This window comes from Arachis ipaensis, chromosome B4 (assembly GCF_059453495.1).
Source record: "Arachis ipaensis isolate K30076 ecotype BB chromosome B4, ASM5945349v1, whole genome shotgun sequence".
NCBI classification, from domain to species: Eukaryota; Viridiplantae; Streptophyta; class Magnoliopsida; order Fabales; family Fabaceae; genus Arachis; species Arachis ipaensis.
In genome coordinates this window covers 139606235-139630942 of record NC_142439.1, presented here as the reverse complement: position 1 = coordinate 139630942, position 24708 = coordinate 139606235, and the positions used below count along the sequence as shown (strand labels likewise).

Here is a 24708-nt window from a genome sequence, read left to right as displayed (position 1 = left end):
GTTTTTAACTAATCATTTTTGCTAGAAAATTTTCAAATAAATTTTGTGGAAGAAAATGCAGCTGCTCAACACATTCGGATCTCCATTTGAAATGGATACTGTAGACATGGAGGTTCTTATATAGGTACCTTATCTGCGGATTCCATAGTTTCCGAGGCTTATAATTATGGAATATCTTGAATTTGTTAAGCAAGTTAGGTTTTGCTAGATGACGATACATTGGAGGATGCGAATTTGAAAATTATCCTCTACTGCAAGCTTGAAACATTTTCCAATTCTATTTCCAACTTCAGGTTTTTGGTTCATCATATCCATATCAATTTCCATCTCTTGCATAAGCTAGTTCAGTGTAACACATCAAATTGAGTAATTTATTATAATTATTTCTTCATTATGAAATTCAAGCCATCATCTCAGTAGTTAGCAACTCAATTTGCTAGCTAATGCCTTCATTATTCTTGCTGCTTTTAATACTAAAGAAAAATGTACTACTTAGCTATATAAAAATAAATGGTCCATATAGCATTTTTAAACACCCTTTCATCATTTGTATTGTCCGATTTGGCAGATGATTTATTGGTATAAAAATAAATACCTGAATTCGAGATCCTACTAAAATTGGGAGTATTTTGGTAATTTATACCACCTTCACCTAGTACGACCCAAAAAAAAAATACAAATAGCAAAACTTTTATCATTCCATATTTGAAACAACCTAATGAAGAATGTAGTTCATATATGAATGCAGATTTAAGCATTAACAAATAACAATAAATACATAGAAATCTGTTTCTTAATCATAACAAAAGATTTGTGGACAAATTTTCTGTTTCCCATGTCTCTTCAATTATATGAAGGAAAATATTATTAAAAAGAAGTGAAACATTCATGGTCTGAAGAATTTGAGTCATCGGAAGGGATGTGATTGTGTCTACCTTCATAAGTGGTTATCACCATTCTACAATCTTCTGAGAGTCTTTCAACTCTCTTCTTCACCCTGCAGTTGCTATGTGTACACCTGTAATAACTCCTGCAATATAATATTATGTAATATACCAATTATATTTTTTAACAAATTAATCAGTGGTTTAGTGTGGGAGTAAAATAAATAATGTAGCTTAAAGAGAATCTAATAAGTTTCCTTGTATAAATTAATAAATTTATGATGGAACGACAAAATAGTTTCTGAGTGAATGAAATATTTACTTGTTCTTTCGTTTATTTAATTCCCTTGTAATTTGTAGTGAAATCTTTTTTATTATTAATTATAAATTAAGGTTTTGCTTAATGTACTTGTGAATAAAAAATAGTAGTTTTAATGGACCTGAACTATACGTAATTTTGAAATAATATCTTTTATTATTGACATGGTTAAAGATATACAATTTTTTCTTTTTACATCAAGAAAACATTATATCATCAAATAAAACTCGTGTTCTTCATTTTCAAAGTTCTATCTTATTGCCTTATTGGTTGTTAAACAATGTATGTTAGTACCATCCACCATAAAATTTGTAACCTTTTCTTCCCAGTTCATGAAGTTATTCTTTCAATAATTAAATTTTCCATTTTCTAATTTTCCTATAATTAGATTGCACTTCTAATAAGTTCTAACTACATTACCTACCTTTAAGTGCAATTTTGTAATGATGATATGAGATAGAAATATATATAATTGGGCTTTCTTAAGTTTTAGGACACACATTGAATACGATTTGGTGTTTGACCACTTTGTAAAACATTCAACAGTCCCTTCCCATGCACGTTACATGCATATATATACTTAACAATAATGTTATAATAATAATAATCCTTTCAAGATGAAGTGATAAATTCTGATAGATGTGTACCAACTTATATATTTCTCTACCCGTAAACTATTATGTCTCATTCAGTAGCTTTAAAGCTGCGTTTGTTTATAAAGATAGGACACTGATACAGAAATATTGAGATACAAAATCATGTTTAACATATAAGATATGAATAGAAATATTGTGTTTAAGAGACACTGAATTAGTATATTTTATGGCCAACTAACAAAAAAGACACAATAACACTAACAAGGGATATAGTACAACTTATTTTTTATTTTATCTTTTATTATTTTTGTTAATTTTTTATAATTATATATTTTTTCAAATTTTTTGAATAAATAAAAATGAGAATAAATTAGATTTTTATAATTTGTTTCATTTTATTACCAAACAAAATATAAGAACACTAAATTTTGTATCTATGTCTTTTATGTCTTATTCTCAGTGTCTTATCTTGTCCAAAATATATTCACAAATTAAAGTGGCCAATATCAAGATTCTCAAATCATAGATATCCACACATTATAAAAATACTTAATATTTAGCTGCTAGGTGATCTTATAGTTATATAAGATTTTTTATACAATGTTAATGTTAATGTATAGTAATTAAATTAATTAGAATTATGAAAAAAAAGTAAATATATAACAGATGTAGTTAATTAATAGTGCCAAGGTAATACCATTTATCTGGAAATTAACAGCGTCCAAAATTTGGCGGATTTAATTTCTAGGTCATGCATGCATCAAGTACTCAAAAGGCATGAAAAGCTAAAAGTTAAGACAAATTAGAACATTGAACACATGATAAATTACTTCTTCCATTTTAAAATAACTTTTTTAATACATTAAGAAACCATTGTACTTAGATATAAAATAACTTTATATGTGGAACTCCAGGCATGCACTCATTTTCATATATACGTTGGATGTTGGATATATGTTAGTCATAGAAATTAATACCATTGCAAATAAATTGGATGGTATTGGAATAAGGTATGGAATATTGGCGACCCTATACTGTACCTTATTTTCAAAACTCTAATAATTAGTATTCTGAGTGATAATATATTAATTCTTTTTTCCCTCTCTCCTTAATTATCAGTATATTATTTATATTATTTCACCTGAAACTAAGTCTAAGAGTGAAAATCCTCTGTCATAAATACTATTAATCCTATTAACATTCTTTGGAACAAAAAGTTTAGTCAGTATAAATTCATAATATACATTTTCAATTAGAATTTTCAAAACTAATATATCATACATGCATATATATAAATGTAATCATAAAAATTGAAATGAAAAACTAATATCAATTTTATGCATGCATTGATGGCTATTAATCTTGTGATGACTGTGACAATTTCATCATTGATTCACTGCCGACACAACAGTATACTTTTTTCAAAAAAACAAAGAAAAAAAAAAGACATTTTACCTTTGTTTCTCCGGGTATAATGCCATTGATGTTGCCAGTGTACTCAACAATATGCATTTTTCATCTGCATATATATTGATAGATTCTCCTATTCTCCAAAAGTGGAAAAATCCTAAGCCTCATGGATAACATTTTTTTTAACCCTTTTGTTTTCCCTTCTCCCCTACTCCCCTATATATGTTGAATGTCTTCTTCCATATGAATGTAACTATTTTAGGAGAATAATTATTTCTTTTAGTTTAGTTGATAGTTTAATTATGTGTTTCTTTATCAAAATTAAGAAGGTGCTATTTTAAAATTAATTTCACATGTATATGTATCAATAGTATATATGATGTTGTTAATACTTATTAGTAAAAAGTAACAATTCATTGTTTTTCGTTAAAATATATGGATTTATTAAGGTTAATAAGGTTATTGGATGATTAATTAATTAACTAATTACCTTGGATGAAGGCTATTCTTGACAACTTTTTGGCCATATTTCCTCCATTTATAACCATCATCAAGAACATCAACATCACTTCTTGTTTGGAAACAAAACCTTGGCTCTCTTAGTTTCCTTCTCATTTTCACCTTGTTCTTCTCTGTGGCTGCACTACTCTTCCACCTATCACACCACATACATTAACTTACATAAATTATTTATTATATTATATGGTTAATACTTAATAGTCTTAATTAGATAGAAATAGAGATTTATAATAATAGTAAAAAAGAGAGCATGTGGAGTAGTCAGTGATGCAACTGTGTAAAAAGTAGATTCAGCTATCAATGAGAATCAAGACTATTTTCGAGTCTATAAGTTCATAATTTCATATTTCATATTATTGCTCCGATCCTTCTTCAAAACCAAAGCACAAAAGAAGCTTATATTATGCACATAGTAGTTAGAAACCACACATTTTATGATCACAATAAGCCTAATCAGTATTTTCCTATTTTGGTATATAGTTATATTTATTGATTAATTACCACATGCACATGCACTCCAATATATAATAATAGAGAGAAGGATACCATGTAATATTATTGTTGCCTTCACTAGAATTTCCAGTGCAATTTTCATCATTCATAGCCTTTGGATCCAGAGTTCCCACCTAAAAATTTATCATAAAGAAAAAAAAAATTAAGAAGAAACAAGTTCATAGAAACATACCCTACAATTAAGAAGCCATAAGAGAGAGAAAGCAAAAATAAAATAAAACCAATAATTTCTAGCTAGGGTGAAGATCAAAACTTCATCCTTATATATATATATATATATATATATATATATATATATGCTAGGGAGACAAAAAAAACAGCCAGAACTTGTCTTATTTAGCATTCATTAATTGTCGTAACAATTAATTAATGCTAAATAAGGCAACTTATAGCTGATTTTGATTGATTTTCTTTGGTTACCAAACATTTCCGTGTGTATATATATACTCTCAAAGAAATTAAATAATACCTGCTTGTGATGCCAATTTTTTGTTGTGGCGGTTGTGGTTGCAATTGTGGCGGGCGTAGTGGTGGTGGCAAGGATGGTGGCAGCATCTAAGGATTGAGAGAGTTGAGAAGATTGAGATTGTGATGAAGTAGGTGACAAGAAGCCAAGGAGGTGGTTTTCTTCAAACTGAACAAAGCTCATTTCATGGATTATGGCTTGTGAAGGTGTGGTGATGTTGGTGAATGGAACTTGAAGCTCATAATTGGGAACACCACCTCTCTCTCCTCCTTGCATATCCCACTTCTTATTATATATATATAATGATTCTTAATTGAACTTTGGAGTACTATATAATTGATCTTCTTCTTCTTCTTCCCTTTAATTAATTAATCTTATTGTAATTTTCATAAAGATAGTAGATAGCAACTACCACTTCCTCTTGAGATACATACCTAAACTTCTAGAGTATATAAAATTAATAAGGTACATGAGGCTTTGTAGTTTGGTCAATTGCTACTATAAGTTTGCCGGTTATGGTTTTCTTCTCAATTATTCCTCCTTGTTTTCTTTAGGGAAGTCTTTTCAGTCTTGGACTACTCTATCTCAAGGAATCTACATCAATGGGTGAAAGATATTAAAAGAAAAAAAAAATCTAGAGGGTTATCATTATTTTTAATTATTAGTTAGTTATCAATATTTAAAATTATGGAATAAAGTATATCGTTGGATTATTGACTACACTAAAAAAATTGAATTGATAGTTAAGTAACGACAAAAAATAATAAATTTTGATAATTTTCTAATTTTTTTTTATTAAAAGATGAATATAAAACAACACTTTTAATTTTATATATATACCCACACTTCTCTCTTTCTTTTAATTATGAAAATATTTTTTATTTTGATTTTTTACAGTATCTTTCAGTCTGGTAGAATAAGAATTAATCTATCGCAGTATGGAGCTTCATTTAAAGATTTATTGTTGGCTAATAAATTACTACATGCACAATGTGAGATTCGAACCCCCAACACTTATATAAACAGATTAATGAACTAATTATTATACCAATTCAACTTGATTAAGAAAATATCTTTTATAGAGATGATTCTTATCATAAATAGTCATAATTATAAATATAGCATTACTCTAAAATAATTAGCAAGACACAATATATATGTCACACCTGAAATATTTAATTATTTAATAATGTCAAAAGTTGCCTTGTATATATGACAGTGCTTTTAATTTTTGTTTAAGAAATTAATTCTTTTATTTGATTATTATTGTATAAAAATAATAGAGAAAATTAAAACTCAACAATTTGGTTTCTAATCAAGCTAAGAATTTTGGGAGACACATTTATATATATCTAGTATCTTTTAAAATATTTTTTATAGTCAGTAATGCAAATTAAATTTCTCCGTGCCACCACATATATTCATGAAACACGCATATCTATATATTGTAGATGATATTGATATTAATAATATTTGATAAAATAGTTTCAAAATGCAATGATTATCATAGAAATAATTTGATTAAGTGGATGTTGGCTCTTTGTGTAGATTGATGGTTTAGGGTATTTCTTTCACACCTAAAGTGAGAGAGACCTTCTCATATACTGACAAATAGTGTGGTGACAAAACCATTTCTTAGTTTCCTTCATTCAGACCTTAATGTTCTCCACTTGGTCACTATGCAAAATTATAATTAAACTGAATTATTGCTTAATAAACACACAGATCACATAATAACTATAGAAGGCCCCAACTCCCACGTTAACCCATCCCATAAAAATTAACCTAAAAACATGAATATCTGTAAGACATAAATATATACAAAGATTAAAAAAAAAATAATAAGTGATCATTTTTGTCAAAAATTTAAATCCATAAGAGAAGATATATAAATTTTTTTCTTTTGAGATTAATAAAGATCAAACCCTAAACTTATAAATCATAGAAGGATAAAGTATATTTTTTATTTTGAAAATTTGTTAAAAATTTTAAAAATATTTTTAAATTCTATTTTATTTTAATTTTGTCCTAAAAATTTTTAATTTGTATCAAATATACCTTTGATGGGTAATTTTTAAAAAAATTTAGGATCAATTCAGCAATAATTTTATAAGAACAACTTTTAACACAATACAAATAACTCAGACATAGTTATTAGATATTATTAATTAGTTCTAATTTTTTTAAAAATTTAATTGTCAAAAATATATTTAATATAAATAAAAAATTTTAAAATAAAATTAAAATAAAATAAAAGTTAAGGATGGACGAACTTTAAAAATAAAAACTTAAATCAATAAAAAATAAATATTTATATTTCTAACCGTTTTATCTCTACTGTATTTATATTTTATTTCATCTATCTACTAAATCTAAATACAGTATAGAGGACAGTGAGTGGTGGGGGTGCTTCAAACTTTTTGCATCACTGTTAAGGAAAATGCATGTGGAAAGTTTGGAAGAGAAATGAGAAACAAAAAAAAAAACAACCTTCCAAATTAAAAGAAACGCATGTGTGATGTATCATGTATGTTTCCATTTGCCAAAGGAAATTATATATTGAAGTAACTATTATATATATATATATATATATATATATAGAAAGTTTAAGCACCAACACTTTTATTAAAATATTTAATTAATAAAAGAAAAATAAATAATTTTATATTATTAAATATAATTTTATACTATTAAAAATATTAATTAATAATAATTAAACGATGATTATAAATTACAAAATCTACTGTGTCTTGTCTCTGATGTTCATCACACCCGAGTTGAGTGTTTCTCCATATTCTATATTTGGTTTCACAAGCTAAGCGACTTCATGACCTACGGTCTCTATCTGTTCCCTCTCAATTTGATGAAAAGAATCTCCCAACTCTCTCCCCACAACACCAACATTCCCAATATAATTCACCTTACTTAGCTATATCTTTATTTTGAGATTAGACTCATACAAAATACAGTTTTTAATTCCTATATATATAAACAAGTATTAATTTAATGTCGTATTATACTATTATATAGCAATGCCTATATTTGAATATGTTGTCAAATAGTGATAACATTATCATCTTGTTCGAAAATTTTAAATTTATAGATAGATGTATGTAAATGATTATATATCTATTATGATGTGCTTTCTCACACAATTGTTTTTTTTTATTTGCATAAATTTTTACATGAATGGCGATGATGAATTTGAATTTTAAATTTTTGAATCATACAAACTCTAATAATATATCATGATACCATTTATTTTAAAAATTGTTTAAATTAATAAAAAAAATATATATAAATAATTATATATCTAATATATTTTTAATAGCACTATATACCCTACTATGTCACTATTTATACTTGTAAGTTGTAATGTAGTAATAATAAGTTAATTACATTAGGAAAGTGTTACCAAAGCAAGTATATATGAAGCATGGCCAAGAAACAATAGTTCAAATGGCATAGTTTCTCCATACTCAATTAAGAGGTTGCGGGTTCGAGTCTCTATATCTTCGATAAAAAAAAAAGGGTATATATGAAGCATGTTCGTTACAATTTAGTTACAATAATAACTTTGCTAGCTATATATAGGTTTAACTACTAATAATCAGAGATAAATTAAAGTGATATGAATATATAATTGTTAATAAGAAGAATTAAACTAAACTAATTTCAAGTTAAAAAATGATTCAACTAGGACTAATTAATGGAAGAAAACTTGTTGAAAATTTTCGATCTTTATGGACTTGAAATTGGAATTCATAAAAAGCAACTTCTAATAAAAAGTTATGGAAGATGCATTTTCTAAAGTGTTATCTAAACAGTAGTGTCGCATTTATGCACTAGTGGCTACCTCAACTTTCTCTTTCACTTTCACTTTCAAATTCAATTTCAATCTCATTTGTGCTTTTATTATCATTGCTCATCCTTTGTCCCCACGAAATGTATGATATGAACAATCTTACGTCTATGATGTAATTGGCCGGTTCAAAACTAAAGAAGTTTTTTAATGAAAGGATATCTAATTCAAGTATAAATTATACTAGAATATTTATTATATGTGGGTGAATTATTTATTTATTTTTATTGCTCACGGTATTCTATCGAGGAATTAATCTATCGTAGATCGGAGTCCTATCACTCGTTAATGGATTATTGCTACATGTGCAAGGCGGAATTCGAATCCCAACACTTGTTTAAGTTGATGAGTAAGTTGACTATTCAATTTTTTTTTTTTGAATTACTTATAATTTTACTATTTTTATAGATGTAACTGATTGAATAATAAAATGATAAATATGAAATTTAAACTTAATTTCAAAGTTAATAAATGAATTAAAGTCTTAAATTTAAATTTGAATAATAACAAATTTATATATTTATAACAAAAACTTCATACTTTATTATTTTCTTATTATTTTATGATATAAACTCTTGGGTAAAAAACTCAAATAAACCAAGTTGAGAAGTTTATTACCCAAATCAGCCAAAACAAAATTTTTTTCAGTAATCCACTAATGACCATTTAAATATAATTCGAATCATATTGATTCGATCTACAAATGCATGTAATTCGAAACAACTTGCTTCGAATTACGTTTGAATGGATATGCATGTAATTCGAATCAAGTAGATTCGAATTAGAGAACGGTAAATCGAATTGACTCGATTCGAATTAGTAGGCTCACGTGACTCTATGGAGTTCGAATCATATTGATTCGAATTATTCAATGTTGGTGACCCTAGGTTGTTCGAATTAAGTTGATTCGAATTACTAGTGAGTTGCCTATATAATGCTACGTTAGTTGGATATATATCAAATTTTTTTTTTCACATTCTTACTTGGATAGTTGGATATATATCTTATAGTTGATACAAAAGATATTTACTGCATAATTTTATTTTTCTAAATATATATATATATATATATATATATATATATATATATGTTGATGATTACACAATTTTAGAAATATTTAAAAAGTATTATTAAAATTAAAATTATATTTTTTATTATTTGACAATAAAATTAAAAATTAAAAATTAGGGATTAAGTGTGTGTTTGGATTTCAATTTGCAAAAGTGAGTTTGCATAAAATTGATTTTACAAAATTGATTTTGATGAAAAGTAAGTTTGAGTTAATGTGATTTATATTTGGCAATATTTGTATCAAAATTGATTATAGCAAAATAAATGTTGTTTGGATTATACTACTCAAAATCACTTTTAGATGAAAAATTACTAAAAGAGACATCAATTTAAATTATTTTTTTATATACATACAAAAACAGAACCTAACAAAAATAATATAAAAAATATTTATTATATAAATAAATAAATATAATAAAAAAATATAAAAGAGAGTACTATATGAACAAAAAATAATTAAAAAAACATAAAAATTAATAAAAATACCTGAAAAATTATAGCACTACAAAAAATAAAAAAAATCAACAATATTTGTCATATGAATAAAAGAAATACAATAAAATAAATAAAAAATTATATAAACAAAGTCAAACAAAAATAAAAAAAAAATCATAAAAAATATACATATAAAAAATAGTATAGAAAATGATAAAAAACACTCATATAAAAACATAACATGAGAAATCGTAACATTAAAAATTAAAATATGAAAATGAGTACTAAAAATAATAAAAAGTAAAATATTCAATTTACTAGTGATTGAAACAAATCTGAACGATTTTGATTTAAAAAAATGAAAAGAAGAACTATGAAAAAGTAGAAAGAACTACAGAGAACTAAAAATGAAAGATAAGGTTGGTAAAAAAGAAAAAAATTTCTCACCTAATTTTCTAAAGGTAATCAGCAACCATGAACGTGAAATGCAGAAGCTACAAATTTTAGCTTCTTCTCAACGTGGGTTTAGAGGCAGAATCGTTTCTGCGTTTAGAAATAAAAAAATTGCCAAACATAAAAGTGAAACTTTCAAGAAGCTCAAACGCACTTCTTTCTTCACCAACGCGTTTGCCAAACACACCCTAATATTCTGTAACCAAATTTATATAATTAATGCTAAATAAGGCAAGTTCTGGCTGTTTTTTTTGTCTACCTAACAATATTAATCCATAATATTTTTGTTAGGGTACAAATTTGCCACCACAACTACTGCCTACCTAGCAATATTGATCCCTAATTTTTAATTTTTAATTTTTAATTTTATTGTCAAATAATAAAAAATATAATTTTAATTTTAATAATACTTTTTAAATATTTTTAAAATTGTATAATCATCAAAATATATATATATATATATATATATATATATATATAATATTTTTAGAAAAATAAAATTATACAGTAAATATCTTTTGTATCAACTATAAGATATATATCCAACTATCCAAGTAAGAATGTGAAAAAAAAAATTTGATATATATCCAACTAACGTAGCATTATATAGGCAACTCACTAGTAATTCGAATCAACTTAATTCGAACTACCTAGTGTCACCAACATTGAATAATTCGAATCAATATGGTTCGAACTCCATAGAGTCACGTGAACCTACTAATTCGAATCGAGTCAATTCGATTTACCCTTCTCTAATTCGAATCTACTTGATTCGAATTACATATATATCCATTCAAACGTAATTCGAAGCAAGTTGTTTCGAATTACATGTATTTGTAGTTCGAATCATATTGATTCGAATTATATATAAATGGCCATTGGTAGATTACTGAAATAATTTTTGTTTTGGCGAATTTGGGTAATAAACTTTTCAGTTTGGTTTATTTGGATTTTTTACCCTAAACTCTTATATACTGAATTTATATATTTATAAAAACCTTCATACTTTGTTATCAGCAATGTTACATGATCAATTAATTTTAATAACTAAATTTAATAAAACCAGTCCAATAATTTATTAGCATAATAAAATCAATAAAAAAATATAAAAAATTAATTAAATTTAATTATAAAAATAATTTATTTACCTAAGATTTTTGTTTTGTCATGTCCTCTTATCTATTCAATTATTATTTTACATGACCGAGACTCTTATACTGATCCAGTAGTATAATTATATATATATATATTATTGGAAGAATAAAATATTAGGGAGGGAAGACAAAGGAAGAGAGAAAATTAGAGTAGAGTGGTAGAGTGGTATGTATATACGTATGGCAACAGAGCCGACATAACTCATGATTTCTAAATACAAAGTTCAAAAAGTGTAATAAATGATATTCCAAAAACAGGGTTACGATTGGAAGCACGTTGTGTGGGTGAAGACCTGGTGGAGGCAGGGATAGTGCCCTATTGCCCGTACTATACTCTCTATAAAACAAGGGTTTAGACGTTTTGTTAAACATACTCACTAATGATGTAAAAAATTATATAATAATAATTATTATTATATTAAAAGCACAAATACTGTCCTCTTTTTTCTATAATATAACTTTAAAAATACTGCTGTATATATAAAAAAATTACTAAATTATTAAATTAACTATTATATATTTATGTATAAATATATATTGTTCATGTCTTAAATTCCTTGTCTATAATAAAAACCTGAGTCTAAATAAATTAACCCAATACTATAAAGGATCTAAAAAAATTCAATGAATCTATACGGCTTAATCCACCCGACTTATTCGAAACACGTGGGATAACTTACAACTCATCTACCACTTTAAACGTAGGATAGTTTTCTAAATATTAGGAAAATAATTACCCACTATCACTAGCAAGACTTTAGAGTGATGATCAAATTATTATTTAACTTCTATAAATATCTCATCTAATTTAATTATTTTTTCGATCCTAATTTATAATAATTTATTTAAAAAAAATTTTAATTTAAATATCGAAATTTCTTATAAATACTTTTTATTATTTTTATTTAAAAATATCAGACAATTTTACTTCACTAACAGACAAATCAAAATTACTGTTTAAAAGAATCTAAATCTTGTGTCTAAATCCATATTACATTAATTTCAGATAATTTCATATAGCATATATATTGTTTTATTTATTTTTAATATGTATTTTATATTTTAATATATATTTTATATAAATAAATAATTTTTAATACACATAATATATATATTGTTATAACTCTTTATGTTAATAATAATCTAAATAAATATTATGTTTTTAACATTCTTGTTAGTACTGTATTAATTTAGTGCGACTCAATTGACAAAGTATATATGTAAATATATAATACAGGTTTTGAATTTTATCTTTATTAAATATATTTATTGAAAGATTAAACCACTAAAAATTTTTCAAATTTGATAAAAATATTCTCTAAATTGGTTAACAACAGAAATATTTTTAAAATAAAAAGTGATAAAAAAATTCATAAACGACAAATAATTTTTATATTTTTTAAATTGTTTGTGCATTTAATCCAAAATTTGATAGAAATATTTAAATAATTATTTAAAAAATACAAAAAAGCGAACCACCATTTGATTTTTAGATTTTTTATTTTTTAAAAGTATTTCTTCTATTGAGAAAAAATCATAATTAGAAAAGATATTAATTTGATGTAAAATTATCAAATTTAAAGATAAAAATATTTATTCATTTTCTAGTTATATGTGCTTGCAAAAGCTACGTCAAAATTCAATTTTTAAAAATCTTTTTGAGATATATATTAAGGTTAGATACTTTCTTTATAGTTTTAAAATATTTAATAAAACACTGTTTTAGTTTTTAATGATTGTATTAGATCTTAATTTCGTTTCTAAGATTTTAAATGTTATATTTTAATTTCAAATATCTTTATTTTATTTTTTTGTAGTTTTTTAATCAAAATTAAAAATTCTTCTTTTATTATCATCTTATTTATATCAGTAATTCATAATCCGTAGTGGTTATATATAGTGATAATTATAGTAATTTAAGAATAAAATTGATAAAATAAAATAAAATAGAAAAGAAGAAGAATATAATAAAAAAAAGTATTTTTTAAAAAAATTAATTTTAATTATAATAATTAAAATCTAGATCTAACTCAAATATTAAAAATTAAATAATATTTTATTTTAAAATATTTTAAAAATATTTTTGTTATTAATAATTTAAAGATATTTTTTTATGATTTATCCTTGTGAAGGACGAATAGTTGTCGATTAACACCTCATCAACTTAAGGACCTTATAAATTGTCTATCTAAATAATAGGGTTTGATAGATACTGAAGAGTGAAGATGAACAAAAAAAAAAAAAAAATAGGAACTGTTTTTGGCGAAATCTCATAAGAACGCAGTGCTGAATTCCATGCAACAATTATGGCAATTGGATCAGTTTCAAAGTCTTCCAGATCCTAATCATGACGGTGTGAAGCATCATCTATTCTGTGGGTCCCATTGCTTTTCTCGAACACTTTATTATTTGCTACAATAATATTTAAAAAATAAAATAAAAAAACAATTAAAATAACTTAAATTTATTTTATTTAATATTTATTAATTATTGTTATAATTAATAAATTATTAAATAAGATAAATTTAAAATTTTTTTTACCTTTTTAATATTATTGTTAATTATGTCTATAATTTTATTGGTAAATTAATGTGCACTGCATTTTTAATTTATATTTTTTATTATAATTTATATTGTTGTAATTAATAAAAATAGAAATAATGACAATAATAGATTAATAGTCAAATTAGTCGAGATATTTTTTAAATTTAACCTGAAAATATTTTTTAAAGATTACGAATTAATCATATTTGTCATTCAGTTACTTCATTAATAATTTCCTTCAAAGATTGATATTATAAAATGTTAATTGATAATATATATAATACTTAATATGTCTAATTGGATATTGGCCAAATATGTTTATGAAAATTTATTAATTTAGTCATTTTCTCCAATTACAAAAATCTTATTCCTAATATGACCTAGTGACAAAATTGATAGATTTTCGTAAACATATTTAGTCAACGTCTAATTGAACATGTTATGTGTCATGTGTGCTATCAGTTAATATTTCACATCATAAATCGTTGACAAAAATTATCAATGGAGTAACTGAAGGATAGATATGATTAATTCATAATGTTTAAAGAATCAATTTAATTGAAAAAAATTTTCAGAAACGAATTTAAAAAATGTCTTATTTTTCATGAACTAATTTGATTATTAACCCGACAAAAATTATATTATTTGTATACCTAGCTAGAGATGATTACCTGAAAAGTATATAAAAAAAAAGGAGTAGTGCTACACATACAAGTCATTTGGGTTTACAAGACATACAAGTTGGATCAAACCGCACGCACTACTCAACGGTTTTCATAGCGCGCTTCACGTTCCTCCTCCTCCTACTCTTCCTTCTTCTTTGCGTTTCTCCTCCTTTTTCTTCGCGTGTTTCATTTTCATCGTTGTTTTTTTATTATTGTTGTTGTTGCTGTATTTTTTTCTCTTTTTCTTTCTATTGATTTTGCAACATTATGTATTTTTTTTCTTCTTTATTTGATTTTTTCTCTCAAGAAGAATTATAAGAAAACAAAATAAGAAGACGAGGAAGTAGAAGCAGTAGAAGATGAGGAGGAGGAAGAGGAAGATGAAGAGTTTTGAATTATGCAGAACTTATCAGAATAAAAATACACCAAAATATCTTCGTGTTACACCCAAATTTACTACAAATACAGAAAAATATTTCCTCTAATGCTGCATTTTTTCTTTTTTTTTTTTCCTTATTTCTTTATTTCTTTTTGTTAAATGAATGTAAGTTTATCATCTTCTAAGTAATTTTGCAGCATTATGTGTTTTTTCTTCTTCTTTGTTTGATTTTTTTATTTTCATTCTTGTTAAGAGAGTAAAACAAGAAGAAACTTGAGAATGTAAAACAAAAAGAAAAAGATGAATAAGAAAAAAAGAAGATAGTGATGATGATGATAAAAAAAAAAGAAGAAACAGTAGAAGATGAGAAAGAGAAAAATGAAGAGTTTTGAATTATGCAGAACTTATCAGAATAAAAATACACCTAAAAATTCTTAAAATATACCCAAATATCTTCGTGTTACACCCAAATATGTTCGTGTTACACCCAAATTTACTGCAAATACAGAAAAATATTTGTTTCAATGCATAACTCTTACATTATATTCAATTCAAATCATAAATAATGAAACATTATTCACCGAATCATAAACTACTAACAAAAAAATTAACTAGAAGAAATTCCAATGAAAAAAAAAGGAGGAAGAGGAGGAGGAGGAAGTGGTTGTATTGATGACGACAATAATGAAGAAGAAGAGGAAGAAGAACGTGCAGCAAGAAGAAGAAGAAGAAGAAGAAGAAGAACGTGCATTGAAAAATGTGCAGTAATAACTCGAAGCGTGTGAATATAAACGACTTGTAAAGACTTGTACGGGAAAATGCTTGAATGTGGAGAATTATTCTAAAAGAAGATAGTTATCTAAAATTTTAGTAAAAAAGGTAGAATTAAAAATTTATTGCAATAAAAAATAATTATTTCACCTCTAGTCTCTTTATTAATTTTTTTTAAATATTCTATCGAAAAAAGGTGAATTATATGGTAAAGATATAAGTTTACAGTTTTTTTTCTTTTATGAAATGAAAGAGAGATTAAAAAAATTAGGATCTATATTTTAAATAACAATAAAATAATAAAAAATAACTATAAACAAGAATTTATATTCTCTCCATATAACTTTAATCTATATAGTAGAGTGTCCATTAAAAAAATCTTTCTTAAATTAAAATTTCTTTTTATTTCTACGCACTAATTAAAACAATGATCAGAGTTTATTAAAACTATAATTATAATAGTAAAAAGACAAATATCATTTATATATATTTTTTCTTGTTATTAACTCTAATTTATTTTTCTCAGTTCTCACAAAAAACTTTCAATCTATTATTTCTACCAATATTCTTTTTAATTTATATCTCAATAACCGTAGTATCTGAGACAAGTAATTTTATGATAAATTTAAAGAAGTTTATATGAAAAATAACAAAATAGGTCCGAAATTTCCTTTATGCTTGTATACATAATGATCTATTTCTTATCTATATCTGAGTTATGGATTTCCTTTTAGTGATGAAGAGTTAAGTTTTGTTAGGTAATTAACTACCTTGTTTTTTTTCTTCTGCAGAATATCAGCTTACATTTCTTTATTTTCTCAAAAATTTGTTTTTCTTTCTACAACCATCTCCCAAACCATTTTTTTCTCTCATTTCCCTTTTTTATTGGTTAGACACTTGGTTCCTATACTTTTCCGTTAATTATTAGGTGAAAGAAGTTAATTCCCTTTGTTTTCCCATCTCTTAATAGCATATTATGGCCAATGAATTATAACTCAAATGACATAGTCTCTCTATACTTATCTAAGAAGTTGCAAATTTGAGTATTCCTATCTTTAGTAAAAAAAAAAATAATAGCAGATTATGAAGATCAATTTCTGCTAGCTTGCTCCTAAGGATCAACCTTGGAATAACATGATACTAACGCATCCAAGCAACTATCACTTTTCTATTTTTAAAATGTTTATCAGCTTATACAGGCTTGAAGTTTAAAAGACTAATTTAATTTAGCAGGGTAAAACCAGCTTAGGAGTTATTAACTTCCTTGCAACAACGACTATTTGAAAAATTATTCACACTTGTCTCTTTTTTCTTTTTTTATATATATTCTAATGTTTCCTAAGCCCAAATATTGACAGAGCTGTAATATTTTCTTGCATTTTTATAGTTTACAAACCAAAGACTTCCATGCCGTTCTTGGAAACTTCATAGAAACTTTGTAGAACACTAACGTTTTGCAAGTCTTTATGGGGCTCTCATTTAGCAAATAAAAACACATTTATAACTATTTATTTTTGCAGATGTTTTCTCTTTTAAACAAACATTACATTACTCCATATATATATATATAATTCTTGGAAATTCCAATGAAGCTAACATAGTAATAACCAACTAAACCAATGAAGAAGCCTTCTACAACATAATTGAATTCCTCATTCCTAAGCTGCTTGATTCACCTAAAAAGTAAAAAGTCATCGTCCTTTTTTTTATTTCATATATACTTTAATCAAATGAAATAGAAAAGGAGCCAAACGATAGTTCATACTTTTGTAAGCTATGCTTTGAATTTACATTTACCAAACTCACTATGACAAATAATAATTCTATAAATGTTATGTACCAACCTCCATTCACTTCCACTTTGCATTAAACTTTTCATCATTTTTATATGAGATTCTTAATTCTTAGTCAAGGAAACCTTCCCCAAATATTTTCACTAATGTAAACCAAGGAATGACCAAATTAGAACTATAGCCAAATTTATCACAATATTAGGCAAAAGGTTATCCATTGAAGATCAAGTTTCCCTCTGCTTCAAGAATGCCTATTACTATCATCATCGTTATTATTATTGTTGTTGTTATGCTGAACTCACTCACAGCCACAGGCACAGGCCAGGGGATGTTGAACCAGAATCATGTTCTGTGCCATGAAAAAAGATAGAAATGCACTTTCAGCATTTATGCAGGGGATTGAAGATCCACACAAGTTTCTCTCATCTAGGTCCACTGAACAAGATTGCTGCAAATGGTTTGGAGTTGAATGCAACAACATCACAGGTAGAGTCACCATGCTAGATCCTTCGTCGTGTTCTTCTTCAGCATAGCTGACAATAACTTATCAGGACCTATCTCTCCCAAGCTTGTGTGATAACATGGAGAATCAATCAGAGTTAATTCAGTTGGATCTCTCAAATAATCTCTTTTCTGGAGAAATTCCTGATTGTTGGACCCTTTTCAAATCCTTGAGCCATTTGAGTTTGGGGGGAAACAAGTTAACTGGTAAAATTCCTGACTCTATTGGTTCATTGGCAATACTCTAAACTTAAGACTTAATAACAACAATTTCTCTGGGAATGTTCATCCTTCACTTAAAAACTGCAAACAATTGTGGTCCTTGAAATATTCCAACCTGGATCACCCAATTGAATATGATCCTTTTGTTTCGGTCGAGCAAATTCAGTGGCAGTATTCCATTGCAAATCGGTGAACTGTCTAATCTTATTGATGGTTAACCCTACTGATGGCTACTTCTTGGAACCAGACTTCAATAAGGAGTAGTTACATACTTACCCGAAACTTACCGAGGATCTAGATTTGCTTCTGAAAGGCCATGAACTTCCTACAAGAAGTATATTATGCTTTTGCGCATCGTTGATTTCTCGAGCAACAAGCTTTCAGGATCAATCCTTTCAGAGTTATTTAGGCTCTGCGTTGCAGGCGATAGACCTGTCCCATAATCATTTGAAGGGAGTGGTACCAAATGACATTGGACACATGAGGTTTTTGGAATCTTAAGACCTTTCAAACAATCAATTGTCCAGCGAATTCCTCAAAGCTTGCGGAATTTGTCTTTCCAGGGTCATTTGAACTTGTCATACAATGATTTCAAGGGAATGATTCCACTGAGCACCCAACTTCAGAGCTTTTTGGAGCTCCCCTTCTCAAGAACTGCACACAAGAGAAAGACCACAACAGATCCAAACAGAAGGAAGACAGAGATAGTGATGAGTTTGGAGCCTCTTTCCTCATTGGCATGGGAGTTGGCTTTGCTTCTTGTTTCTGGGTAGTTCGTAGCACCATTTTCTTCATCAAGAGATGCAGGCATGCTTATTTTCGGATGCTTGATAACCTCTATATCTTTGTTGTGGTAAAAATGAATCGCTTTCTCTAAGAAGTAAAAACTCAACAAATTGCATTACTAGCAATCTTGGGAGGCATGCTTTTTTTGTTAAGGTATGAATCTTAAATCCTAATGTTAATTGTTGCTTTCTGTGTTCCCTAAAGAAGACATTTGGTCATCTTATAAGTATTGGAGAATATATTAGAAAGAAAAGATTGTGCATCAACATGTCAAATTTATATTGAATGTATGCAGTGCAAAACTTGTTTCGGGACTTGCTCTGATTTTTTTTTTTCTAATTGAACTGAAGTCGTAAAATAAAAAATGAGTACAAATTTAGATTAAAAAAAATTAAACGGCGAAAACAGAGACAGATTTGGATGTATAAAAATGAAGCAAGTTTTCATAAATAAATTCCATAGGTAAATTCATACAGAAAATTTCTCAATGTATCTGCACGTAATATTTTATCTTTTACTAACCCGGCTATATTTATTAAAAATTAATAAATAACTTATAGTCTTATACCCATTATTTTTGAGATAACAGCATTTAAATAAATAGAAGTATGAAAAATCGTTACAGAGCAATTATGGTTGTTAGTTGATACCTTATCCTCTTCACTTCAGCTTCAAGATCAGTTCAGTTCAGCACACACAAAAATGCTTCTCTCTTTACACCTGCCTTCACCATCCCCTTCTTCTTACCACACTCCTTCCAGAACCTTCCACAACAAACCCCACTACATCAAGTTCCGTACATCTTACCGCCAAAATCTCCGTTACCTCCAACACCTAACCGTTATCCCGCCCGACTCCCTCCCTGACTCCGACACTCTCCACCGCATATTCGCCACCGTTAACCTCCTCAAATCCCACTCCCTCTCCGACTCCGACATCCCCCGCATCGCCGCTGCTGCACCCTCCCTCTTCTCCCCCTCCTCCGCCGCCTTCTCCCCCGATAACATATCCGCCGTGTTCCACTTCCTCGCCACCGACGTCGCCGCCTCCTCCGCCGAGTCCCGCGGCCTCGTCCTGCGGTGCCCTCACCTACTCCTCTCCCCGCACCCCGACCTCTGCCTCCGCCCAACGCTCTACTTCCTCCGCGACGAGATCGGGCTCTCCGGTCTGAACCGGCCGACGAACAGGAACGCGCATCTGCTGAACACGCGCGTGGAGGATCTGCGCGTGAGGGTGGAGTTTTTGACGGAGGAGGTTGGGTTTGAGTATGAGGAGGCGGTTAGGGCGTTGGTACGGGTACCGGCTATATTCGGTTACGGTTTGGAAAGTAATTTGAGGCCGAAATTTGAGTATTTGGTTGGTGAGATGGGTAGGGATGTTGAAGAACTGAAAAAGTTTCCACACTACTTTGGGTTTAGCTTGCATAACAAAATTGTGCCAAGGCATTTACATTTGAAGCAAATGGGTGTTGTTGGTGTTCCTTTGAATAAGATGCTTATGTGGCGTGATGAAAGATTCTATGCAAAATGGAAGTGATAGTAGTATATTCATCACTTATAACTTGTTACTTTTGTTAATATTCATGTATAGAATCATGGTATTTTTTGCCTTGGTTTTGATTTTGGCATTCTGATCAATTTAATTGACTAATATATTTTTTAGACTAATTTGGGGCGTTTGATCTTTCAAGAACACAAACATTATCTTCTAAGGACTAAATTGAGAGCAATTTAAGCAGATTTATTTTATATTTTGATGCATTTTAGAAGCTCTTTGTGTCTCCAGATAATGAAATCTTAGGAAATGAAGCTTTGTCAACAGTTGGAGAAAATATACCTATTTTGACTCTCTTACTGACAAATTGTAGACTAGTACCCGTTAAAACCAATAGCAATGAAGCGTTGTTTCGAGGAAGTTAATATTGGTGTGTTAATTCTTTAATCTGGTTTTGGAAAAGCTCAATTTCAAGATAACCTATCATATATTTTGAAAAATCAACAAATCTTGAAGAAGCTGATTCGTCCTTAAATAAGGATTGTGGAGCTTCATTATATAACAATAAAGCAAACACGTTGATTCCAATATATAACTGGGATTATGTTTTCCTCTATGTTCCGCATGGTGAACTCACTCATGGTCATTGGTCAGGATGACTTGAAAAATGTTCTTGGTAACGAAAATGATCAAAATGCGCATTCAGTGTTTACACAAGGCATTTAAGATCCATGGAACAGGCTCTCATCTTAGTCCAGTGAACAAGATTACTGCAACTGGTTTGGTGTGCAGTGTGACAACATCACAGGGGCGAAATCAATTTCTCATCTATGTTTGATCTTGAATTTCTAAGCTACTTGGATTTGAGCAAAAACATCAAACTCAAAACCTTAAGGTAGTAAGTTAATGAGTTTCATATACTACTCCTCACACTTGTAACATTAGCAGTCATCACTGGACTATTGATTGTTGTTGCTCTATTGTGCATTTGATAGATGCTTTACTATTAGTTACATGATATATGTACTGTTTGACAAATACATATTTGTGCATAGTTTCATAAATCCGGATTTAGAATAAACGACTAAGCATTTTATCAATAAAGCTTTCATGTCGTTAGTATTTAGTAGGCCTTTAATTTATTTCAGTCTAGAAATGATAAAAACTTAATATTTTTAAAGTATTGTAAAAGGCAAAGCTGGTTATCCAGAAAGCAATGAAAAATTGAAAATAGGTCAGCAATAATTCAATTACTAATATAATTGTATTGGAAACAAACAACATCTGACAGTTTGGCCGAGTGGTCTAAGGCGCCAGATTTAGGCTCTGGTCCGAAAGGGCGTGGGTTCAAATCCCACAGCTGTCATTTGTTTTCTCTCTTTTTGTCATTTTGGACAAATATCTTGCCAGCTTAGTCACTCACTCCATTCACAATCCAAATGCCCCTCTCAACTCAGTACATACCGGTAGATAAAATATAAACTTAAATACATGAACTAAATTAGGTAACCAATTATATTTATATCTTGGGTTAAACAAAAAATTTATAATTTTGAAATATAGTTATTACAATGAGTATGGTAAAAAAATTTCAAATAAATTACAACTTATGGATTCTTAACAAAAATTACATGTCTCTAGTTAATCTACATTCAAGAATGTTTTAACAATATGTAAATCTTCCATATGAAAACTGGGATGTTGCCTTCTCTATGCAACAGAACTCATCTGTATAAGTTTTTGAGCTTTCTCCAGTTGACCATCATGGGTAAGTAGTCGGACCATTATATCAAAATGTTCTTTAGATGGTTCAATTTTATATCTAGTCATTAACTTGAATATCCTATAAGCATCATCAACAAATCCAGCTCTGTCGAAGATAGATAGCATGGCGTCAAAAGTGAAATGCGTCGGAGTAGAACCTCTCGATGTCATCCGATCGAAAAGAGCAATTGCACCTTCATACAATTCATTATTTCCATAGGCCCTAATAAGAGCAGTCCATGTCATTGAACCTTTAACAGGGACAGCATCAAATACCAACTTTGCCTTATTAACCTCTCCCAAAGTCCCATACATATTGATAAGTTCTGCAGAAACAAAAGGGACTTTTGCGAAATCCTTTTTCAAGAGCTGTGCATGAATCTCTTTTCCATGCTTCAAAAGTTTTAGCTCACCACAAACACTCAGCATCCTTGCTATTGCAACTGAGTCCGGCCTATGCTTTGATGATTGCATTGACCTTATCACATCAAGTGCTTCATGATGATACCCATTTTCTACATATGAATCAATCATGGCTGTCCATGAAATAACTGTCCTTTTCTCCATACTGTCAAATAGTCTTTCAGAGTATTCAATCACGCCACACTTCGAGTACATTACCATCAACGAATTAGTTATGGACGCGTTAGGCAAAAACCAATGCTTCAAAGCATAAGCATGAACCTGCTTCCCCTGTTTCAAAGCCCTCAACTGAGCACATACTGGAAGAACAGTTGCAACTGTCACAACATCAGGCCTGAACCCTTCTTGCTGCATCCAAATAGTCGACCTCAGTGCCTGCTCCAACCTACCATTCCAAGCATAACCGGACATTAAAGCCGTCCAACAAACCAAATTCCTCTCCGGCGAGCTATAAAAAACTCGCCTAGCCGAACTCATATCCCCACATTTGCAATACATATCAATCAAGGCAGACTGAATAGGCACTCGCCTATAGTACTCCTTCGTCTTCACCACATAAGCATGGACCTCTTTGCCCAATCGCTGCTCAGAAACTTCCCCTATTGCAGGAAGAACTGACATCACCACAACTGAATTAACCTCCACTCCTTCCTCCACCATCCACCTCACATATTCCAACGCCTCCCTCTGCAGCCTATTATGCACAAAACCCGCCACCATTGCTCCCCAAACCACAACATCCCTGCTGGGAATTTCGTCAAACACGCGGCGCGCAAGATTGATCCTCCCACACTTGAAGTATAAATCAATCAAACTTGTCCTAATAATTGAACTATCAACCAAACCATTCTTGATCAACAACCCATGAGCCTTGAGGCCCTGGAAAAGGGCAGGTGCACCGGCGAAACTCTTGATCACAGTAGTGAAAGTATACACATTCAACTCAACACCCAATGCCCTCATCTCAGTATAAGCTTTAAGCACATCAAGGTAGTGCTTTTTACCCGCAATCACAGACCCTCTTAACAACGCATTCCATGGGTACACACTGTTACAGGGTAACTCGTTAAAGATTTGTTTGGCTTCTTCCAAAGCGCCGCAAGAGGTGTACATGTGAACAAGCTTCGTTCGCAAAAACTCGTTGTTTTCGAAGCCGTTGATTCGGATATGGACGTGGACTTCTCTACCGTGTTGTAGCGACTTGGTGCGAATGCAGGCGGCGATGAGAGCGGAGAAAGTGGTGGCATTGACAGGGATTCCCTGTTGGTCAACATAATCGAGAATGGTAAGTGCTTCTTTGAGTTTGTCTTGGCGCGCGAATCGTTTGATGTCTTTGTAGATAGAGCGTGGATTTTTTGTGTGGATGGGTAAGGAGGATGGAAATGCATCTTTCTGTTTGAAATGTTTCAGCTTCTTGTAGTGGTGGTGATGGTGATGGCGGTGGTTCTTGGTGGTGGGGAATTGGGACGGCTCTGTTGTGTGGTGGGGTTTCTTTGGGAGTGGTGGTTTGAAGTTGAAGAGTTGGAAGGTGATTTTGGTGTTGGAGGATGGCGAAGGTGAGGTGGGATTTGGAGGGAACGAGTGAAGTTGGAGGGAGAGAGAGGCTGCCATGGTTGAGAGAGGGACGGGAAAGAGCTTCTTTTAACTAGAAAGGCTCTCAAAGTCATCAAATTATCCTCACTTA

The 24708-nt window shown here is 29.2% G+C and overlaps 3 protein-coding genes and 1 non-coding gene across 5 annotated transcripts; 2 read left to right on the top strand and 2 right to left on the bottom strand.

Moving 5' to 3' along the window:
* Positions 1–705: 705 nt before the first annotated feature.
* Positions 706–5222, bottom strand: LOC107637204 (putative WRKY transcription factor 12). 2 transcript variants are annotated; one of them, XM_021122621.2, is made up of 4 exons: positions 4711–5222; positions 4275–4354; positions 3700–3864; positions 706–1030 (listed from the first exon to the last, which is right to left on the bottom strand). In XM_021122621.2, the coding sequence occupies exons 1-4, from the start codon at positions 4981–4983 to the stop codon at positions 868–870; spliced, it is 681 nt and encodes a 226-aa protein (XP_020978280.2). In that variant the 5' UTR covers positions 4984–5222; the 3' UTR covers positions 706–867. The 2 variants fall into 2 exon arrangements, with proteins under 2 accessions (XP_020978280.2, XP_088339525.1); XM_088483399.1 differs by having other exon boundaries at positions 706–1018; positions 4711–5209.
* Positions 5223–17960: 12738 nt separating this feature from the next.
* Positions 17961–21010, top strand: LOC107638113 (Mitochondrial transcription termination factor family protein). Its single transcript, XM_016341287.3, has one exon. The coding sequence runs from the start codon at positions 20046–20048 to the stop codon at positions 20877–20879; it is 834 nt and encodes a 277-aa protein (XP_016196773.1). The 5' UTR covers positions 17961–20045; the 3' UTR covers positions 20880–21010.
* A 1113-nt stretch (positions 21011–22123) lies between these two features.
* On the top strand, positions 22124–22203 carry TRNAL-UAG (transfer RNA leucine (anticodon UAG)). Its single transcript has one exon. It is a non-coding gene; the product is annotated as a tRNA-Leu (tRNA).
* Positions 22204–22338: 135 nt separating this feature from the next.
* On the bottom strand, positions 22339–24708 carry LOC107637203 (pentatricopeptide repeat-containing protein At1g71460, chloroplastic-like). Its single transcript, XM_016340640.3, has one exon. The coding sequence runs from the start codon at positions 24633–24635 to the stop codon at positions 22548–22550; it is 2088 nt and encodes a 695-aa protein (XP_016196126.1). The 5' UTR covers positions 24636–24708; the 3' UTR covers positions 22339–22547.

Excerpts from the sequence above, each read along its gene's own strand:
- LOC107637204 (XM_021122621.2), bottom strand. The coding sequence starts at position 4,983 with ATGCAAGGAGGAGAGAGAGGTGGTGTTCCCAATTATGAGCTTCAAGTT. Across the intron at positions 4,355-4,710 it reads AAAATTGGCATCACAAGCAG|GTGGGAACTCTGGATCCAAA; the intron begins GTATTATTTAAT and ends ATAAATTTTTAG. Across the intron at positions 3,865-4,274 it reads GGCAACAATAATATTACATG|GTGGAAGAGTAGTGCAGCCA; the intron begins GTATCCTTCTCT and ends GTGGTGTGATAG.
- LOC107638113 (XM_016341287.3), top strand. The coding sequence starts at position 20,046 with ATGCTTCTCTCTTTACACCTGCCTTCACCATCCCCTTCTTCTTACCAC.
- LOC107637203 (XM_016340640.3), bottom strand. The coding sequence starts at position 24,635 with ATGGCAGCCTCTCTCTCCCTCCAACTTCACTCGTTCCCTCCAAATCCC.